Source organism: Hibiscus syriacus, unplaced genomic scaffold (genome assembly GCF_006381635.1).
Source record: "Hibiscus syriacus cultivar Baekdansim isolate YM2019G1 unplaced genomic scaffold, ASM638163v2 tig00004457_pilon, whole genome shotgun sequence".
NCBI classification, from domain to species: Eukaryota; Viridiplantae; Streptophyta; class Magnoliopsida; order Malvales; family Malvaceae; genus Hibiscus; species Hibiscus syriacus.
This window is the reverse complement of record NW_024062017.1, coordinates 91,895-113,053: the sequence shown is the minus strand read 5'-3', so window position 1 is coordinate 113,053 and position 21,159 is coordinate 91,895. Positions and strand designations below refer to the sequence as shown.

The 21,159-nt window shown below is 37.3% G+C and overlaps 2 protein-coding genes and 1 non-coding gene across 3 annotated transcripts; 2 read left to right on the top strand and 1 right to left on the bottom strand.

The window, feature by feature from the left end:
• Window positions 1-7,671: 7,671 nt before the first annotated feature.
• Window positions 7,672-9,335, top strand: LOC120194521 (inositol-tetrakisphosphate 1-kinase 1-like). Its single transcript, XM_039196801.1, has one exon. The coding sequence runs from the start codon at window positions 7,748-7,750 to the stop codon at window positions 8,936-8,938; it is 1,191 nt and encodes a 396-aa protein (XP_039052732.1). The 5' UTR covers window positions 7,672-7,747; the 3' UTR covers window positions 8,939-9,335.
• A 1,673-nt stretch (window positions 9,336-11,008) lies between these two features.
• On the top strand, window positions 11,009-11,080 carry TRNAW-CCA. Its single transcript has one exon. It is a non-coding gene; the product is annotated as a tRNA-Trp (tRNA).
• A 908-nt stretch (window positions 11,081-11,988) lies between these two features.
• Window positions 11,989-14,521, bottom strand: LOC120194531 (plastid lipid-associated protein 3, chloroplastic-like). Its single transcript, XM_039196810.1, has 3 exons — window positions 13,890-14,521; window positions 13,353-13,548; window positions 11,989-12,528 (listed from the first exon to the last, which is right to left on the bottom strand). The coding sequence occupies exons 1-3, from the start codon at window positions 14,477-14,479 to the stop codon at window positions 12,217-12,219; spliced, it is 1,098 nt and encodes a 365-aa protein (XP_039052741.1). The 5' UTR covers window positions 14,480-14,521; the 3' UTR covers window positions 11,989-12,216.
• Between the last annotated feature and the right edge of the window lie 6,638 nt (window positions 14,522-21,159).

Here is a 21,159-nt window from a genome sequence, read left to right as displayed (position 1 = left end):
ATCTCCATGATTTGGCAATGGATGACTTGATGCGGATGGTGTATTGAATTCCAACTTCCCAGTGTTGATCAAATTTTGAACCACCCTTTTGAATGCTAGACAGTTTTCAATAGAATGTCCTGTAATTCCTTCATGGTAAACACAGTGTGCCTTTGTATCATACCAAGGAGGGAATGGTGGTTGCATGGGAACCAAAGGATAGGGCCTTATAACTTCTGCTTTTAACAGCGAATCATAGATCTCTGCATATGGTACTGGTAAAGGTGTAAAAGACAACCTTTCATTTTCCTTTCGAGATCCTCTGGACTCTGCTCGATTAGTGTTTGTTTCCTCTTTCTTAACCCTTGGCTGGGTTATTGTAACAATTTTCGATGAATCTTTGCTGTAAGAATTGGCATTGTTGACCTCATTCTCCTTTTTCCGGTATGTAGGTCTTTTGGAACTAGATCCATCATTTGATTCAATCTTGCCACTTTTCAAGACATTTTCAATTAATTCTCCAGAAATGACCAAATCCGCAAAATTTCTGGTTGCATTCCCCATTAGATGGTTTAGATACGGAGCCTTCAATGTATGGACAAACATTACTGTGGCCTCTTTTTCTGACAAAGGTGGTTGAACTTGAGCCGCAGTGTCACGCCATCTCTGGGCATACTGTCTGAATGTTTCATTATTCTTTTTCTCCAAGTTTTGGAGAGTCCATCTATCAGGGACCATGTCTGTCACATGGCGATACTGCTCTAAAAATGTTTTAGCCAAATCTTTCCAGGATCTAATGTTGGCTTTGGTCAATTGAGTATACCATTTTAAAGCCGGTCCTGTCAAACTATCCTGGAAGCAGTGAATTAACAATTTCTCGTCTTTCACATATCCTGCCATTCTTCGACAAAACATAGTAATGTGGGATGAAGGGCATGTAGTACCGTTATATTTATCAAATTCGGGAGCTTTAAACTTGATAGGGAGGATTAAGTCTGGAACCAAACTCAACTCACTAGCATCAAATCCATAGAACGATTCCGTTATTTCCACAGATTTCATTCGTTCTTCTAAGCTCTTGATCTGTCTGGTCAGTTCTTCATTTATTTTTTCTTTCTCATTCAGCTCATTCAAATCTGGGATCAAATGCTCAGTATTAAGATCCCCTAATTTCACATCGGATATAAGCGGATTTTTGCTTGAAGATGCAGGATCCACTTGTTGATCTTCATGTGATTTGACTTCTTGTAATGCAGATGTACGAGCATTGATTTGTATGGGTGTAGTACCAGAGTGATAAATTGGTTCTGGTGGAAAACCTAGAGGATATATGGGTTCTTGGTCAAAAGATACAGGATTTTCAGGCATTTTTCCAATAATAGCCTGCCTTTTAAACATATCCTCTATTTTCTTCATCATACTGTCTTGTGAATTTGCAATACTGGCTTCAATTTTTTCCAGCTTCATTCTCATTTCTTCTTGTTCTTTATGATGTTGTTCCTCAATACGCTGTATTTTATCCTCCATAATTCTCTTAGTGGCTTGTCTAGTACCGTAGTGATGTAGTATTTCTCTTTTGGCCAGAGTAACTGCGATTGAAAAATCTTTTAATATTATTTTTTCAAATTTTAATTGATGAATTTTAACTTAATAAAATAATCATAGCGAAAATTATGAAATGAATGATGAATGTATGCAAAATGCATGTATGAAAACACATTGATCCCAAAAAGTTAACTGTCATAGAACAACTTTCATCGGCATACAAAAGTTTCTTTATAATAGTTCATAACTACAGATAAGGCATAGCTTTCCTATTAAGCTCTATAATTTCCTTCATTAACCATGACACCTTCTTTCCACATCTAGAAACTGGATCAACTTGATGCTCAATTATTTTGGCTTCAACAGCTAGTTCCCCAACATATCTGGCAACTTCGCTCATTTGTACCATGGCCTCGAACACCATATTACTTCTTTCTTCACTTCTTTCAACATAAAACTCAGTTGACTTTTGCCATTGTTCATTTGTTCCTTCAAGAGTCTGCTCTAACTCAGTGATCCTGACTTGACAATTGTGCAGAATTTTTTCAAGATCTCTAATGCGTCTTCGCAGTGAAGCATTTTCTTCATTACTTTCTTTGAGGTCATTAGGTCCTAGACGAACCTTTTCTTGAAACAATGATTCCTCAAGTTGCAAAATGTAAACATTAAACTCTGAATTTTTGTTTCTAGACTGATCCAGATCTTCTTCCAGTTTTGTTCGTGCTTCTTGCGTTCTTTGATTAAGCTTCTGGATCTGAACATCTTTGTTTCTGCATCTTTGCATCCAATTACTAGCCATCTCCTGCTCTACCTCAAGTCTGGTATTGAAATTTTTCCTTTCCAGCTCCCATTTTTCCTTTTCAACATTGGATTCTTCTATCTTTTGGCCTCTGATTTCAAGTTCAGCAATCAACTGGTTCATTTCAGATTCAAATCCCTTGAACATGCTATTTTTCTCACCTTCAAATTTATCAACGACATCATTCTTCATTTCTTCTAAATCTTTGGCTCGATCTCTTTCTCTTTGCATTTCATTCATGATCTCGCGATGCTCAGCCTTGTGTTTTATAATTCGCTCTCGTCTGTCGACTTCAAAATCTTCCATTTTTTGCTTTCCTTTTTCCAGGCTTTTGAGTAGACGGCTATTCTTTCCTTTAAGGTTTTCAACTCGTCTTTTCTCAATGTTCAATTCTCTGGTTATCTGTACCGTTGATTGGCTGGGTCCTGATGCTTTTCGGGATTTATATAACTCCTGATAATCTTTCTGTAAGGCTCTGTACTCATCCTCACCTTTTTCTTTATCTTTTCTCAACATTGCACATTGTGACGAATGAAAGTCAATGTCAACCCCCAACATAGCTTTATCTTGTCTCATTTGCTCTAATTCTTTCGACCAGCCATCTCTTTCTGCTTCAAACTCAGCTCTCAGGATTTCAATCTCTGATGGAACCACCTTGATGCGATCATCCATAGAAATATCCTTATTTTGATCTGGTAGAGGAATATTTTCATTTTTCCTGACAGATCTCCATTCTTCATAATCAGGAGTTAACATTTCTTTTGCTGCTTTAGCTCGGATGCAAAAAGTTGTTTTCCAAGCTGTAACGGCTTCCATGATGTTTCTTTTATAATTTTTGCTGTGAAATGCAAACTCAGATGACTGTATTCCAGCAGTGACAGGTACAAATTGACGACCTTCATACTGTCTTATAACCAGAAGTGGTGCATATCCAATTCCTCCCCATAATCCGAGCAACATTATCCAGTTATAATCACCACATTTGTAAATGAATTCCCTTTGTATTTGCCACGGGGCTCGCCAAACAATGTCATTGCTTTGCAGATTTCGAAAGGCATTAATCCACATATCTTTCTTAATTTCCTTCGGCCATTCCTGCTCCAGAAATTCTTTTAATGGTGAGTAATCCGTATTAAAGCGTCGGTATGAAACCTTTTCTGTCTTCCAGAAATGACTACGGATCCACACATATAACAACTGAGTACACCCTGAGAATCGTCCACCTCCTAGCCTTCTGCAAGCATTTAACGATCTGAAGGTTTCTGCTAGGATTGCAGAAACAGGATTAATCTTCTTTGGTAGCTGTTCAAACAAGTCTATCACTGCAGCTTCAATATATCCCAATACTTTTGGGAAGATGACCATACCATATATACCCAGAGCAAATAGATCGAATCGTACTTTAATATCTGGATGGCTCTGAATAAGTTCTCTGATGTTAGTCCAAGCAATGCCTTCGCTTTCGCCTTTTTGTTTTGTACGGGATGCTACCCATTCTTCTCGTACCCCGGCAATTTTTGCTAATTTAACTCGGAAGGGTTGAGTTTTAATTGACTTTGAATAGATTCGATTCTCCAAAGCCCCTTCGATATGTAGCAAAGTTGTGTATTCTTCAATAGTAGGGACCAAGTCCTCCTTATTGAAAGTGAAGCAATTGTACCCTGGATTCCAGAATTGAACTAAGGCTCGGAGTAATTCATCATCAACTTCTACATAGAGCAGATATGGGATGTCTCCGTAAGTCTGATAAAACTGCAATTTTTTGTTTGAATCCCAACTTTCCCAAATGCTTCGCAAATCTTGCATATCATTTCTTTTTAGTGAAACTGAAGCATAACTGACCAATTCAGATACATAATCATCCTGCAGACTATCTCCTTTTTGTCTTTGTAAATCCTCAGCCCACTGTCTTACTTCTGAGTTCAGAATTATTTGATTTGAACACTTTTTATCCATAGATGAAGGCTTTCCAATGAGACAATTAACACAAGGATCAATGTCTTTTATCCTGTATGATGCAATGTAAACAGAAAAATAAAGAACACACAAAAAGAAAATCAATTAGTTTACATAATAAAGAAAGTTAATAATAATATTTACATAAATATTATTTATTTAAACATGCTTTTAAATAATTTAAATAAACATGTAACTTAAACAATAAATAAATTAACAGAAAAGACAAAATTCATTTCTCCTGTGTGTACACCTATTTTGGACAAAATTTCGGCATGACTTCGGATTGGAAGAGTTTCTAAGGTTTTTTTATATGCAGGGTTTCAGATCTAGGAGTAAAGGTACTCGAATTGTCCATGTTAGTGCCCCCTTAGGCTGCTAACCCTCAATCCTAGTCCATCATAGACTAAAGTGGATTGAGTTCAATTCGAGGGGATACATTTCTCTATGCCTGACACGGAGAATAAATTCTCACGAAGACATAGAGCATATGAACCCCGAAAGTTACTTGCTAGGTCTGACACGGAGAATAAATTCTCACGAAGACGTTGCTTTCACTTCCACTTAAAAGGGACAACTCAATTATAGAGTTTTATGTAATGCAATGCAAGTGTTGTGTGTGAGGAGAAATGTTCAAACCTTAGACAAAAAATAAATACTGAAATAAAATACTTGCAAATAAAATAAAACATATAAATATTATAAAAATAATAAATAAATAAAAATTTGAAAAGAAAGAATTAAAAATTAAATATATTAACTTTTAATTTTTAATTAATAGAGACAATTTATAATTAATTTTTAAAAGTTTGACCGTCCCCAGCGGAGTCGCCAAGCTGTCGTAACCGGTTTTCGTCCGGGCACGAAATATTAAATTTGGCGGGGAAATTGATGTGAATAAATAATTTTGAAAATAATTTGTGAGTCGCCATCGGCCTTTTGGGTCAGGTAGGTCGAATACCTAAAAATTATTTTTTTTTTAAAGAGTTTTAAAGAAAACACTAATAAAAAAAATGAACTGATCTGCATTTTATAACCAAAAATTCGTTCTTTTTAATAAAAAGGGATTCGTGGTCGGTTACGTTTAGGGAAGGATTAGCACCCCTACAACGCCCAAAATTGGTACTTTTTAATTATAAATTGTCTCTATTATTAAAATTTAAAAATTCAAAAATATATTTAATTTATAATCCTATTATTTTCAAAATCATATTTAAAAAATATCCGAAAAGAACTTCTAGGTGCCTTAAGACAGTTCTTTTCTTTGATATTGATAAATATTTAAATAATATTATTTAATTTTTAATTTTAAAATATCAGAATAGGACATCCAGTTGTATTAAGACTGTCCTTTTCTTCGATATTAAAAAAAAACTATTCATTATATGTATATTTATGAATATAAAAATATTTAACAAATATAAAAATATCACTAAAACAATATATTTTAAGCATTAAAATGAAAACATATAAAATAAATAAAAATAAAACTAAATCTAATTCCTAATTAATAATTAATTGAAAATATAGGGTTTAAATATTTTATTTTCTAATTTAATAATTTAGTGATCAAAATGAAATTATTTAAAATTTAAATTTTATAATAGAATAAATTAAAAATATGAACTAGGGATTAAAAAATTATTTATTAAAATTAAGGGATTGAATCTGTCATTTATCCTAAATATTATTTTAATAAAAGGACTAAAATGAATAAAATTAAAATTCAAAGACTAAATTAAAATTATTATAAATTCAGTTTAGTGACCAAAATGTAAAATTTACAAATACGAAGGACTGCGGAAGGGATTTAACTTTTCCATAATTACGCGCATAGTCCTTCCCGAAACGACGTCGTTCGGGAAGGACTATAAATGGTCCAAACCGGCTGGCCCGAAGGGCCAACCATTTCATTTCATCATTTCTGTTCTCTCTCTAACTGAGAGAGAACAAATTTCTCTCTGCCTTCTCTCTAGCTTCCCTCATCGGAGGGAAGCCGGTCACCGGACGGCAACCGTCTGCCGCCGTGACCATCACCGCCGGCCACCGCATCCGGTGGCCGGAAAAAAAAAATTTTACACTAATATATAGATCGGACCGTCCTAAGGACGGTTCCGGTGTTATTTCTTCCTAAAAGGCTCCCAATCGGAGCAAATCTACAAAAGTACCTTCGTTGTTTCGAAGGTTCCGGTGAGATCTGGTAGTCGGAGCTTCCTCGGTAAGTCTCTTCTTCCTTTTTCTTTTTTCTTTTTTTCTCTTCCGGTTCTTTGCTGCTGAGATCGTTGGTATTAGTTTGTTTTTTTTTTCTTTTCTCTGTTTTTTTTTTCTCTCCGGTTCTGTCTCTTCTTTCTGTATCTGTGTCTTTTCTTCGCAGGTGGGGTGGTGGCTTTTATAGCCACCACCGTTGTAGCCATCGGACCGGTCCGAAGAAGGGCTCTCGGTGAGTCACCGGACTACCAGTGGTGACTCACCGAGTAGCCATGGCATGGACGGCTGGTATTCTGTCTTCTGGAGCCTTCATTCGGGACGTGGCAGCGGCGGAGGCGGCGAGAAGACTGTCGGCAGCCGCGTGGAAGCTGGGGCGGCGCCGCGTGGCCCTAGGGTATCAAACCCTAGGGTTCCTCTCTGGAGCCATGTGGACCGTTGGATCGTGCCAGATCCAACGGCTGTGATGAGGCGGCTGAGGATGATTAGGGTTAGGAAACCCTAACTGGAAACCCAAATATTTAGGGTTTCTGGTTGGATTTGGACCGATTTTAGTTGGTTTGTAACTGGGCCGGTTTAATTGTAATTGGTTTGTAATTTATATGGATTTAATATATTTAATAATAATAGTAAAAATAATAATAATAATAATAATAAATAATAAATAATAATAATAATAATAATAATATTAATAATAATAATAATAATAATAATATTAATAATAATAATAATAATATGAATAAAAAATAGTATCTTCAAATTCCACACATTTCAAATTCCGTATTTTCTTTATTTTTCAACAAAGATTCTCGAAATAGGAGAAATTAAAAAGAAAAGTAAAAAAGCATCCTCCACGTCAGTTCAAATCAACGTTGACCAATCATCACTCAGCTGTCACTTTTATCTCTAACAACAACCGTCTATTTTCGTCCACGCATTCTCTTCGACTGTGAGGCGCGAATTGGCATATCTTCACAAGAACACGCCACGTGTCCCAATAGTATAGTCATCCCGGGTTACTATGTCATCTTTCTAACCCTAGTTGTCATGGTTATAAATACACCTTCCTCCAGCTAATCGTATTTTCGATTTTTCGAAGGCTTCTAGCGAATGTTTTCCAGAAATTGAACAAATATATCTTTTTTAAAAAGAAAACCCACTCTAAAAAAATTGAGTATTTTTGATGAATTATTAGTGGTAAATCCGTTTTCTGTGTTGGTTCTTGGAAAATTTTAAAATGAAAAGAGACTAGCGTTTCGTTTTATGAAATCGAGCTTTAAAGCGGCGAAGAAAACAAGTGGGAAAATTTTTTATATAAAAAAAAGGAATCGAATTGGTGGGAAAAGATCAGAAATGGCGGGAGAGAAGAGGAGATTCGAGATTGGTTACGCGCTATTGCCGAAGAAGGAGAACAGTTTCATCCGTGAATCTCTGGTGAATCTAGCGAAATCGCGAGGCGTGGATCTGGTTAAGATCGATAGGGAGCGTCCTTTGGTCGATCAAGGGCCGTTCGATTGCGTCCTTCACAAGTTGTACGGCGAGGATTGGAAGAGCCAGCTCAAAGATTTCTGTTCTCAAAACCCTAATGCGGTAATCGTCGATTCTCCCGACGCGATTGAAAGGCTACACAACAGGATTTCGATGCTGCAGGTGGTGTCGGAACTGAATATCGAGAATCAGAGCGAAACATTTGGGATCCCTAAACAGATTGTGATTTACGATCAAGAAACCCTATTCGATAATCAAGCTTGGGAGTTGCTTAAGTTCCCGGTGATTGCGAAACCATTAGTGGCTGATGGGAGCGCCAAATCGCACAAAATGACTCTGGTTTTTAACCGCGATGGGTTGAACAAGCTCAAGCCCCCAATTGTATTGCAGGAGTTTGTTAACCATGGAGGGGTTATTTTCAAGGTTTACGTTGTTGGGGACTATGTGCAATGTGTTAAAAGGCAGTCATTACCCGATGTTTCAGAAGAAAAATTGAAGACTTTAGAAGGGTCTCTACGGTTTTCTCAAGTTTCCAATTTGCCTACACACGAGAAAAAAGATGATCAGTATTATAAGATGATGCATTTGGAGGATACTGAATTGCCGCCGCAGAGTTTCATGGCAGATATTGCTAAGGGTTTGAGAAAGGCTATGAAATTGAATTTGTTTAATTTCGATGTGATAAGGGATACCCGGTTCGGGAATCGTTATCTTATCATTGACATTAACTATTTTCCGGGTTATGCGAAAATGCCCGGTTATGAAATGGTTTTGAATGATTTCTTTCGCGATATTTTGAATATGAAAGAAATGGAGAAGGGTTTGGTTGAGGAGTGTAGCCAGAAGAAAATGGCAGGGAATGATGGAAGGCTGTTGCTTAATAATTGTGAGGAAGAAGTAAGGAAAACTGTGACCAATTCTTGCTGTAGCGATGGGGAAGAGATGGAGAACTCTATTCAAGTTTGACCTTAAAATTGTAGAGAGTTTGATGAAAAAAAGGAGTAGCTTGATTTGTTTACAAAGTTGGTTGTTTTGGAGGGTTGTTGTAATTGTACAAGGATTGGGACCCTGATGCTGGCTCCTGTAGGCAAAGCAAGTTGCACATTTTCGATTCTTGGACATCGGTTCATACATGGTTCAAATAAGTAGGTTGGGTACTTTGAGATTAGTTTTAACCTCCTGACAACAATTACATGGTGTTCGATGTTAATCATGTATTGGAGATAGGTACTTCTCAAAATACTTTGACGTTTTAGGGAACTTTTAAGTTGTACTCTAAGGCTTTTAAGTGTTTATTTTGGTTAGTAATTGTTATAGTTTTCACGTTGACAAGTTCAATCAGTGAATTTTTCCATATTTTCAATGATAATTTCATTTTTAATTTCCTTTTGCTAATGATAGCCTCATTTCATTTCCTCTTGCTTTTTATATGCATTGATTAAATTGATGTGCTTCTTTAAGAGTTTTGTTCTTTGAAGTAATGGAATTGGTAGTTCCTCATCTAATCCAGCCAAAAATGTTTATACGAATTGGTAGCTCCTCTTTTGAGTTTATTACATGTTGCTAATTCGATGTATAAGATGGGTAAATATTGGAGAGAACAAATACATTTTGGTGAACTCTGAAATTTAGCTTCTGGAAATGGTTCATTTTCTCCTCTAGAATTTGCATGTAATTGGTAGTTCATATTCTCTTCTAGGTTTTGTAAGTAATCGATGTATTAATGTTGCTGTTGAATATCACGTACGGTTAGCCTGTTTTAAACAGTTTCTCACTCTTTTTTCCCCTTAAAGATTAACTTTGGAATGTACTTCCAGTTTGCATGATAAGTTGCAAAAGAAAGCTATGGGTGCTTTAAATGGAGGGAAAATGTCGGTTTCTTTTCTTTTTAATTTTCCTGTTATGGAAAACTTTTTGAAATTGAATGCCAAGTTATGTGTTGATATCCACATGTTGTATCAACTGTAGATTACTGGTGATGATTGATTGAGAATTAGTTGGAACGTTTAGTGGTACACTTACAATCTTTTCAGCTACTGGTATTGAATACGGGTTCATGATATCTTGTACAACTCCATGCCGGTTTTACATAACCGTTTTTCATTTACCCTGTTCTTGAATCCTGCTTTTATGGCGTTTACCATGTTTGATAATTATTTCCAATTACTGCAACTATATCCGAAAAATTTGGATGCTATTAGACTCCTAACCTTTTGCACTTGCTATATCCGATGCCTTTTTCAATACTTTATGCTTTCACCATTACCTCTCATGGTCAAGCAGCAAATGTTGGCTAGGAATATACAAACATTTTTGTCGTGTGTCCTGACATGGTTTGTAAACAAGTATCCTGGAAGCTTGACCTTATAGACCTTATAGAACTGTTCTGTTTTTTTTTTTTTGCATATCTACATTTCCTCGTCTCTCCTAATCCTATTTCGTGCACTATGTGGGTGTTGAATGAGACAGATTCAGCCCGTTCTGGTGGTTGTTTGCATATTTGTTAAGTATTTTACAGCTTCATGCGTGTTCATGCAGATCAATATAATAGCGTCTGTTGTGTGCGCTACTACTTGACCGTGTGTTTGTTTTGAGCTATCAGTCAGTGTCACGTAGATGCGAGAAAACTTTGATCCGTTATCAATGTAGTTATACCTTTCATAGACGAGGTATTGAATCTACAATATTGCTTGTTGTTGTTGTTGTTGTTGTCATGATTGTACGACCTTACCTCCTCATACCTGGGGCGTGTTTTGGCAGGTTTTTATGACATTCAAACGGTTGGTTCTACTGCTTACTTCTTTACACACTCAATGACCCAACTGTGACCATTTCACCTTCTTATTAGTATCTATAGACTATACACGTTTTTATATATGTTTTTTTCCTATTAAAATGATGGGATGTTTCGTTATATTACCTTTAAAATTCACTTAGTTTGATCATTAGATTCCCTTATTATGAGAAGTTTGTTTCGCGTAGTTTGGTGTTTATTTAAGGTAGATAATATGTATTATGCAAGTGATTAATCAAAGTGGATCCGTGGCGCAATGGTAGCGCGTCTGACTCCAGATCAGAAGGTTGCGTGTTCGATTCACGTCGGGTTCAATTCCCTTGAACTGATTCACTCTTTTTTTTCTTTTAAATTATGATTCATATCGGTACGGTATTGTATTCCGAAAGGAGGTATTTCGCCTATGATTCTATCTGTGTACGCATAGAAAACTTTTCCAATAGAATCGGGGATACTGCCTTTGAGCATGTTTTCATAAAATCCAAGGAACTCCAAGCCTCCCATCTCTTCCGGTATGGTATCGGATATGAATCGGGGATACTGCCTTTGAGCATGTTTTCATAGAATCGGGGATACTGCCTTTGAGCATCTTTTCCAATAGAAGTTTAAGCCTAGCCAAAGAACCGAGCTCAGCATACATTTCCCCTCCGACCACATTTCGTCTAAGTTGACGACCTCTAAGTTCAAAAACGTGGAAGGTTTGTTGGAAGTTCACTTTGGAAGGAGTTGTTGGTGAGAACCAATTCCTCTAGACGATGCAGTCGAGTAACTTCTTGAGGGATCGGACCATCAAAGCTGTTGCTCCCGAGATCGATCACCATGAGGTTGGCTATGCGAGGATAAAGGTCACCTGCCAATTAGAGTGATGATAGATGCACAGGGCGGTCACTCTTCAATGCCAGCGATTACATGTTACTCCTTGCCAGTTGCAGAAATGTTGTGACCCATTCCAAGAGCTGAACACCCTGTAAGGATCAACTGGTATTCAAGCCTTGATGACAAGCAATGCTTGTATTTCAGTCTCATTTCTTGTTGTCCTGGATTCAACATGATCCAGCTTACAAAGAATGCACAGGAGGAAAAGCGAGCAACGTAGTAGCTTTGATATCATGGTATTAATAGGCAAATTAAAATACCAGTTCCCATCCATCAGTATATTACTGAAGTCATTATAATGGTTCTACTTTAACATAAACATACAATAGAAAATACTAAACCCAACTAACAGAGATGGTTCCACTCAGCGCCATTAGCAATAGACATCATCAAACATGTATTTCTAGTCTTACGTTATACGATACAATTTCTACATCTGTATGTTTTATATCATTTATATCCAACACTTGAGATGTTCAAATAATCAAAAGCAAAAATTTCCTCTTCCCATAAATAAAGATGACACAACAGTATGTATATCTCCTTCATAGATACATACGCATAATGCTCATGGCTACTGCTCCAAAAGAGGGCTTCCCTGTCTAGCAAGCACGAAAAGAGCACCATCTCCTCTTGATATCCAAATATCTTCATCGAGGTACGTAGTCAGAAGCCAGGAACTTGATCGGTTGCCAGGAATGGGAATCTTAAGAGGTGGCTGACCAGAAATTGTTCTTGAAATGTTTGCGGCCAATTCCTGCAGTGGGTTAAGAGATTGCTGCACAGGCAACAAACTAATTCTCTGACCAAAAATTTCTACATCGGCAGGAAGATCAACGGCTGGTTTTACTTCTGGAGGTTGCAGTATGCCTTCCTTGAATTCAACCTGGACGTTTCATGGAAAAAAACTATAAGTATCTTAGGAGCAAATGTTTCATACATTAAGATTTCCAAAGGGTTTCAAGTGTAATAAACAGCACGCTAACCATACTCCAAATTCAATAATAAGAAAGCAATCATTTCCTTTCAATTAACATTTTGCTTGCTCATAGATGTATCCCGCCAGCTGAAAATTCAATGTGTCATACGAGTCCATGTCCTATAGCATAAGGTGTATTTTGGCCCCTATACTTCTAAAATGAGCAAAAAAGCCCATATACATTATATAAAACAAAAATGACATCTCTATAATGGTTTAAAAAAATTGTTATTTTATGAGGCGAACTTAATTAAATGATGTGACCCTAATTTAATATATGACTTAACATTTTTAAATGACGAGGTATGTCCACTTGACCCATTGTTGCTTAACCTGAATCATTGCATTTAAGAGGTTAACAAAGTATGAAATCAAGTGGGGTTAAGTACAATGGTTCAGGTTAATCTACAATAGGTTGGTGAACATGCTACATCACTTAAAAATGCCCACATCATTTAGTTAAGTCCAACTCATACAACTAAGATTTTTTTTAACTATTAAAATACTATTTTCTAACATACAGGACCTTAGCTCATTTTGTATTACAGGGGCCAAAATACACTTCACTTTATAATACAGGGAACTATACAATACTTTTACCCTGAAAATTAATAGGAAAACTTTGATCTAATCATCATAAATTTTGTTTGTAACCCACTTCCCTGACTTCACACACACACACACACACACACACACACATATATAACAACAGGGTTTAATTTAGGAATTACCTGTATTCTTGAAGGAGATCTAACTTCAAAGGTAGCAGATGCACTAAAGGAGAAATCAGCAAAAGGGCCAGACAATGTGGTGGAGTTGACAATAGATTGACTAGCCGTATCAATTGTTTGGCTTATGCTTTTCACTTTTAATAGTGGGGTTGCACCGGCTGCCAGAAGTGGCAACAGCTCGGAAAATGCAGTATACCTGATCGATTAGAGATACAAATTATACAAAACCATCACTGGGGAAAACAAATAAACAAGAGATGAGAACATGTGTTATTCATGTAGTAGCATTATTTACAATCATGAACTTATCAACAAGGTTCCCTTCAATGATGAGACTCAAAACATGTAATGAAGCTAATGTCTATGTCGATTAGGGTCGTCCCAGAGACAGTCGATCGACCAAATACTCAATCTTCTATTTTCTCTCATTCTACGATCCTTAAAAGGTGTAAAACTAAAAAGTTTTACACTGTGTGAAGGGAACTGCCTCGTGTGTGTGTGTGTATAAAGATTGTGTTAAATAAAGAAGACACTCACAGCAAAATCCAGTTGCCATCAAGAAGTTGAGTAGCCTCAACGGGAGCCGGGGTCGGGTTAACCGCTTCCAGCTGACTGACTAACTCCAAAACCTCGGCCCTTAGCTCCTTACTCGCCCGAAATCCCAACTCGGTCCCATAAACTGAATCCACCAAACACCTCTTCAAATCCGCAACCCTATCATCAAAGCCCTCCCTCGCCTCTTTCTCCGCTGCATCGGAAGCTCCTCCTTGGGCAGCGGCGGTTGTACCATTACCCGTCTCAATACACTCTTCCTCCCACTCGTCCTCGTTCCTCGGAGGATCATAATCCGGGAGCTTGGTGGGCTCGGGTTCCGATCCGAGCTCCGATTTTTCACCCCATTCATCGGTTATGTTAATCGGTCTGGGGGTTTCTCGGTAGGAATCGGATTCGGGAGTAGGGTTGGACCGGGAGCTGGAAAGGGAAACGAAAGGAGAGGAATTGAGGTGGGTTCGGGGTTTAAGTGGAAGGGTAAATGAGGGTTTAGAGGTTTGAGAGAGGAAAGTCTTGAGTTTAAGGGATTGGGAAAGGAAGAGAGAAGAAGATTGTGCGGTGAAGAAAAGCGCCATTTTTGTTTTGGTTTTCAGTCTTCTACTCTCATATACTCAAATAGTTTTCTCGTGGTTTCCGAACACAAATAACCATATTTTCTAATTTAGAAAAGAGGAAATAAATTCACTGATCAAAAATGCCTTATAATATATAATTTTAATTAATTTTTTTTTTAATTTACCAAAATGACCAACTAAATCGTAATGCGATCGATAATTCGCAACGCGATCTCCGGTATCGTAAATCAGTTTCCAGATTCGCAACGCGATTCTGACTATCGCATTGCGATTTCCTAAATTCGCGTTGCGATTTTCCTAATTCGCAATGCGAATACGTAAATTGCAACGCGAATTTGGAAAATCGCAATGCGAATACGCAAATCGCAATGCGAATCTGACTATCACAATGCGATTTACATAGCGCCATTCGTATTAACGCGTATTTTTTTTTCAAATTCCAAACACGAATATATTAATATATCGAAACACTGAACCGTCCACAGTATATCCCGTAATCGCAACTCATAACCTAAAACTCTAAATCACAACTCAGTCTCATCTCCATCTATCACTCTCTAAGGCGACATCCGTCCCCATCTCCGACGAAATCAGTCCCCATGACGATAACAGTCTCCATCTCCGGCGAAATCATTCACGGTCAGAAATGGAAAATCAACAAAATCAACCACCGAGGGTTAGTTTTTTTAATTATTTTTATTTTGAAATTTTTGCATTATTATTAGGTTTTTCATATTGAAATTGATGATAAGTTTACTGGTGTTTTCAATAATAGATTAACCGTTTCACTTAGATTGCTTATTATATTCATTCGATTGCTGTCAATACTGCTAAACTGTTTAGTCTTTAACCCTGTGAAGTTAGTATTTGTCTTTGTTTTGTCTTTTGGTTGAAGTAATGCAATCCATTCAAGTTTCTTTCAATTTTAGTATTTGAAACCGAGAATGACTATTGCAACGAGTGAATCGCAACGCGAAAATGACTATCGCAATGCGAATTTGACTATCGCAACGAGAGAATCGTAATGCGATTTTCATTTTGCGTTGCGATAGTCAAATTCGCGTTGCGGTGGTCATTTTCGTGTTGCGATTTAAAGTTTCATAAACTATTCTTCTTCTGCAAATTGAAACTTGAATGAATTGCATTACTTCAACCAAAAAACAAATACTAAATTCACAGTGTTGCAAATTTAAGTTTGAAGAATAAACTACTACTCTTTATTGTTCATATCTTCACAGTGTAGTTTTTGGTATATCTAAATTGGTATGTTTATTGTTTTTGCAGAACTTTTATTCGGCTCAATTGACCTTAAGAAATAAAGTAAGCCTGGCCAAAACAATTGCGTCGAAGCTTTCACCTGCACAAAGAAAAATATTTGAGGATACTTGCTTCGGGCCATGGCTGAAAGTACAACATCCGGGTGGAGATGCTATGTTGACCCATCTGTTTCTTCAAACCATGACTAGCGATCTACCAGAGACTATACAACGTCGTGATGAAGAGATATGGTTTGATTTCCACCGGCGTATACGTGTTTTGGGCGGGAGGAGTTTTGCTTAATCACCGGTCTACGCTTCGGACACGATGATGTAGATCGGTACACTAGACATATTACCCGCCTATCATGGTTTTCCCGGGTTTTTCCTGAGCAGTCAACGGAGAAGTCGAATTTACACGTGGAAGACTTGACAAGATTATTGAATAAGAAATATGGTTTTACTCGGATGGATGAGGTCGATGTTGTCCGAGTATGCCTTCTAATACTTTTGCAAGTCGGCTTTTTAGGCAGAGAGGCCCGACAACCTATTCCTAATGATCTAATTAAATTAGTAGAGGACCTAAATGCATGGAACATGTTTCCGTGGGGTTCGTATCTATGAAGAGCTATATGGAATAAGTTGTCGTCTGCCTTTAATGATCGGAAAAGTTTGCGTGGCGATGGTTCCAAATACACTTTGTCAGGCTTTATTTGGGCCTTTAAGGTAATAATTTTTATATAATGTTTCCAAAATTATAATTAATTCTTTAACAATTACTAATGTTTGTTATTATATTGTTTGTAGATTTGGATATTTGAGGCCTTTCCCGCCATGTAGACATATGCATTAAAAACTTCTAATGATATTCCTAGGGCTATTTCCTGGAAGAGGAAACAGTCCTTGCAGCAATGGGAAGATTTACTACCGTATACTACAATAAATAATATAAGTTAACACAAATACTACCATATGTTTATAAACAAGTTATTACTAGTACACGTTTAACTTTGTTTGAGCTTTTATATTGTTAGGAGGCCAACACTCCATTACAGAGGCTGACACCCACGGAAGCTGAGCTTGCCACTGATTGGTGGCAAGCTAGTAAGCTTTTTTTTATGGCACGGATGATAAGCAACCACCACTTTGAGAGCCATCACCTCACCCAGAGCTATCACTTGATCGACCCGAATATACACCTCCACAACAAGAGTCATCACCTATTCTGTCACATCATCGAGCCTCTTCTCCACCATCACCTCATGATAGGTGACTGGCAAAGATGTCACGACGTTTATCTCCCTATTCTCCACCTCCACCTCCACGAGATGAGTTAGGGGAGTTACGTAATGAGGTCAATGCCTTGCGTGAGGAGGTTGGTACTTTACGCGATGACAATTGTGCATGGTGTGTTGAGGTGTCTACTTTACGTGGTGAGGTAGCAGCTCTACGTGAGATTGTAGTATCGTTGCATAACGAGGTTCATACTCTACGCAACGAGGTAAGTTTAATATTTTTCATATTTAACTTGATGATAAATTTACTCGTAATTTCACTTAGATTGCTTAGTAAATTCATTCGGTTGCTGCCAATACTGTTTAACTGTTTATTCTTTAACCCTGTGAAGTTAGTATTTTGTTTTTGGTTGTCTTTTGGTTGAAGTAATGCAATCCATTCAAGTTTCAATTTGCAGAAGAAGAATAGTTTACTATCGTAACGCGAAAATGACTATCGCAATGCGAAAATGACTATCGCAATGTGAAAATGACTATCGCAATGCGAAAATGACTATCGCAATGCGAAAATGACTATCGCAATACGAAAATAACTATCGCAATGCGAATTTGACTATCGCAACGAAAGAATCGCAATGCGAAATGAAAATCGCATTGCGATTCTCTCGTTGCGATAGTCAAATTCGCATTGCGATAGTCATTTTCGCGTTGCGATTTTCATTTCGCATTGCGATTCTCTCGTTGCGATAGCCAAATTCGCATTGCGATAGTCATTTTCGCATTGCAATAGTCATTTTCGCATTGCGATAGTCATTTTCGAATTGCAATAGTTATTTTCGCGTTGCGATTTTAAGTTTCAGATTCTATTATTCTTCTGCAAATTGAAACTTGAATGAATTGCATTACTTCAACCAAAAGATAAATACTAACTTCACAGTGTTGAAAATTTAAGTTTCAAGAATAAACTACTACTCTTTATGTTATCATTGAACCTAAACTAAACCTATATGTTGTCCTTTTAAATGTTTATATAAGTGCTTAACCTGCACTAAACCTATATGTTGTCCTTTTAAATGTTTATATAAGTGCTTACTTCTGGAATGTTATCTGATGCATTTTGTGAACAATGATATAATAATAACTTGGGTGAATACCGTGCAAGTTTGAAATATATTTGTCTTTGTTCTCACTGTTTAATATCATGTCTGTTTATTTACTGATTTATGTATTAATTTATTTTTAGCGGCCCGCTAAGGTGGATGCTCTACGTCGGGTTTTTCTTGCAAGACGGAGTTCACGCATCAGACGACGTGCACGTGCCATTACGTCTCCGTTCACCCCAATAGTGCGAAGAATCCGTAAGAAAAAACCTGACTCACCTGTCATCGTTCAAGAGGCCTCCCCTATCGTTCAAGAGACCCCTATCATCCCTCAAGAGTCCCCTCCCACCGTTCAAGAGGCCACTGTTATCGTTGAAGAGGTCCCTCCCAACATTCTAGAGCCCGATTCACACGGCGTAATATATCGAATTATTGAGAAGCCCCCTCACGTGCCGGACATGATGGATGACTGTTGGCTTTCGTATAAGTTACCAGCCAGTACCATTCCGGCAGATGAAGTGGAGAGGAAACAACTACGGGAAACAATTCTGGATAATACCCTTTGGGCTAAGACCGCAGTTGATTTTTATCTACATGAGCGGAGCCAAGGGTGTTACGCTGACATATACAAACTCAACGATGATATACATTTTTTGATTGAACGGTCTTGGTGGGGTGTATTATTAGGGGTTGAAGATAACGGCTATTTCGATGGGGGTAAGTCTTATATTTCTTATATTTCAGTTTGATTAATTTTTTTTTAAAATTTATGTAATTCACTAATATATGTCTTTTTTTGTAAAACAACATATTGATGCATGGGTGACACGTCTTCTAATTGTAAGGAAATTAAAGAAAAATATTAAAAAATGCGATATACAATTATGCCGACGTCTTTTCATGTAGTTCACTTGAAGAATCAACGACAGGAATCATATGTGTAGGCTAATGGACAAGCTAAACTTTATCCTACATGGTGGGAGGTCGATAAGGTTAGTATATTTGTTTAAATATTTTAAAGGTGTTCATAAATAAGTGCGTAATTTGAATTATTACATTTCGATGTAGGTGTTTATCCCTGTTTTGGACCGTACTCATTGGCTTCTCATCGAGCTTCAGCTCCCATCCCTAAAGACAATAGTATATGACAGCATGATAAATTACATATCATTGTCTGATTTGAGAGATATGATTAAGGGATGGAGCTATCATTTGGCTAAATTCTTGGATGCAATTGATTATTGGACTAAGTCTGGAAACAGGAAGCCAAAGAAGTTCAATGTTACAGTTATCAGAGACGAGACCGCGCCACAACAAACGAAGGAAGCCAGAGGGGATTGTGGTCCTCTCGTATGCATGTGCTTGGAGCGTTTGACGACAGGAAGTACACATTTTCTACCTCCCACCGATAGAGATAGAGGTGCAGTAGGCTTGTGGTTTCGGTATTTTATGGCTAGAGTGATATATGCGAGACGCTGCCTACTTGCATCCGTGTTATGAAAGTGTCCATAAACAGTTTGTAAGTCAAATGCAAGTGTTGTTAAACATATTTACTCTTTTTGGTTTGAAAATGTTTGGTTAAGTAGCTAGAATTCAATAATTTGCTGTTTGTAGGTTTTAGATGTGTAGAAAGTGTTGTTGATTCAATGTTTGGTTTCTGCAGGTTAATCCTGAAGTGAGCTGCGTGAAATGGATGTATGGGTGCAAAAGTTGATTTCATTATTATTTTTTGATTGTTTAATTGATTTGTAAAAGATGATTTGTAAATGTTGATTTGTTTAATTAATGTGTACATAATATTTGTGCTTGTTTAATTGATTGAAATGTAATAGTTGATTTGTTGATTTCAATATGCATTATGTTGAATGCAAAACAGACTATCGCAACGCGGAAATGACTATCGCAATGCGAAATGAAAATCGCAACGAGTGAATCGCAATGCGAAAATGAAAATCGCAACGCAAAACTAATTTCGCGTTGCGATTTTCATTTTCGCATTGCGATTCACTCGTTGCGATTTTTATTTCGCATTGCAATTTTCATTTCGCATTGCGATTCTCTCGTTGCGATAGTCATTTCCGCGTTGCGATAGTCAATTCCGCATTGCGATAGTCATTTCCGTGTTGCAATAGTCATATTCGCGTTGCGATTTCCGCGTTGCGATAGTCAAATGAATGTCTAATAAGTGATAACAACTGAACATGTCATAGCAATGTTCAAACTCAAGTTACTAATACATGCCTAACTGAAAATGTTAAAAGTTCACACATAATATACACATAATACAATGTTTGCATTTAAAAATCACCTAAGTTAATAGTCCCAAAAGGTGAAGCCGGTTGTGATTGGGATTTTGATGAGGATCCATATTTTGGTAGAGGAAAAGATGATTGTGATGGCACTGGTGATCCACATGTCAACCTTGTATGACCACTTTCCTTATACCGACTACATGTCAATCTCTTCTTCTCTTTACCCTTAGACGATATACGATCGTGACTTTTTGGTCGGCCAGGTAGCCTTCTGTCCATGGCTGGTGGCAAAACTGTTTGTAAGTCATCTGATATGTCCCACTCAGAAGGATGTGGAATAGGGTAGACAATCTCGCCATAAGTCTGTCGATATGCTTCTGTAGTGTAGCAATCCATAGCGTATGTGCTTGAATCGTCTTGGTTTAGATGAAGAGAAACTTTTATAACATGGCCACACGGATAACCAGATGTTTGTTATTTCATACAACTACACGTCTTTGCATTTAGATCGACAAGCCCATTTAAGTTATTATCCAGTACTTCAAACAAAGTGTTTGAACATGGTTAAACTCTCCATGACGTTGACTTCACAACACGTTGCGATTTACGTATTCGCATTGCGATTTACGTATTCGCATTGCGATTTACGTATTCGCATTGCGATTTATGTAATCGCAATGTGATAGTCAGAATCGCGTTGCGAATCTGGAAACTGATTTGCGATACCGGAGATCGCGTTGCGAATTATCGATCGCATTGCGATTTAGTTGGTCATTTTGGCAAATCCAAAAAAAGTTGGTTAAAATCGTATATTATAAGCCATTTTTGGTCACTGAG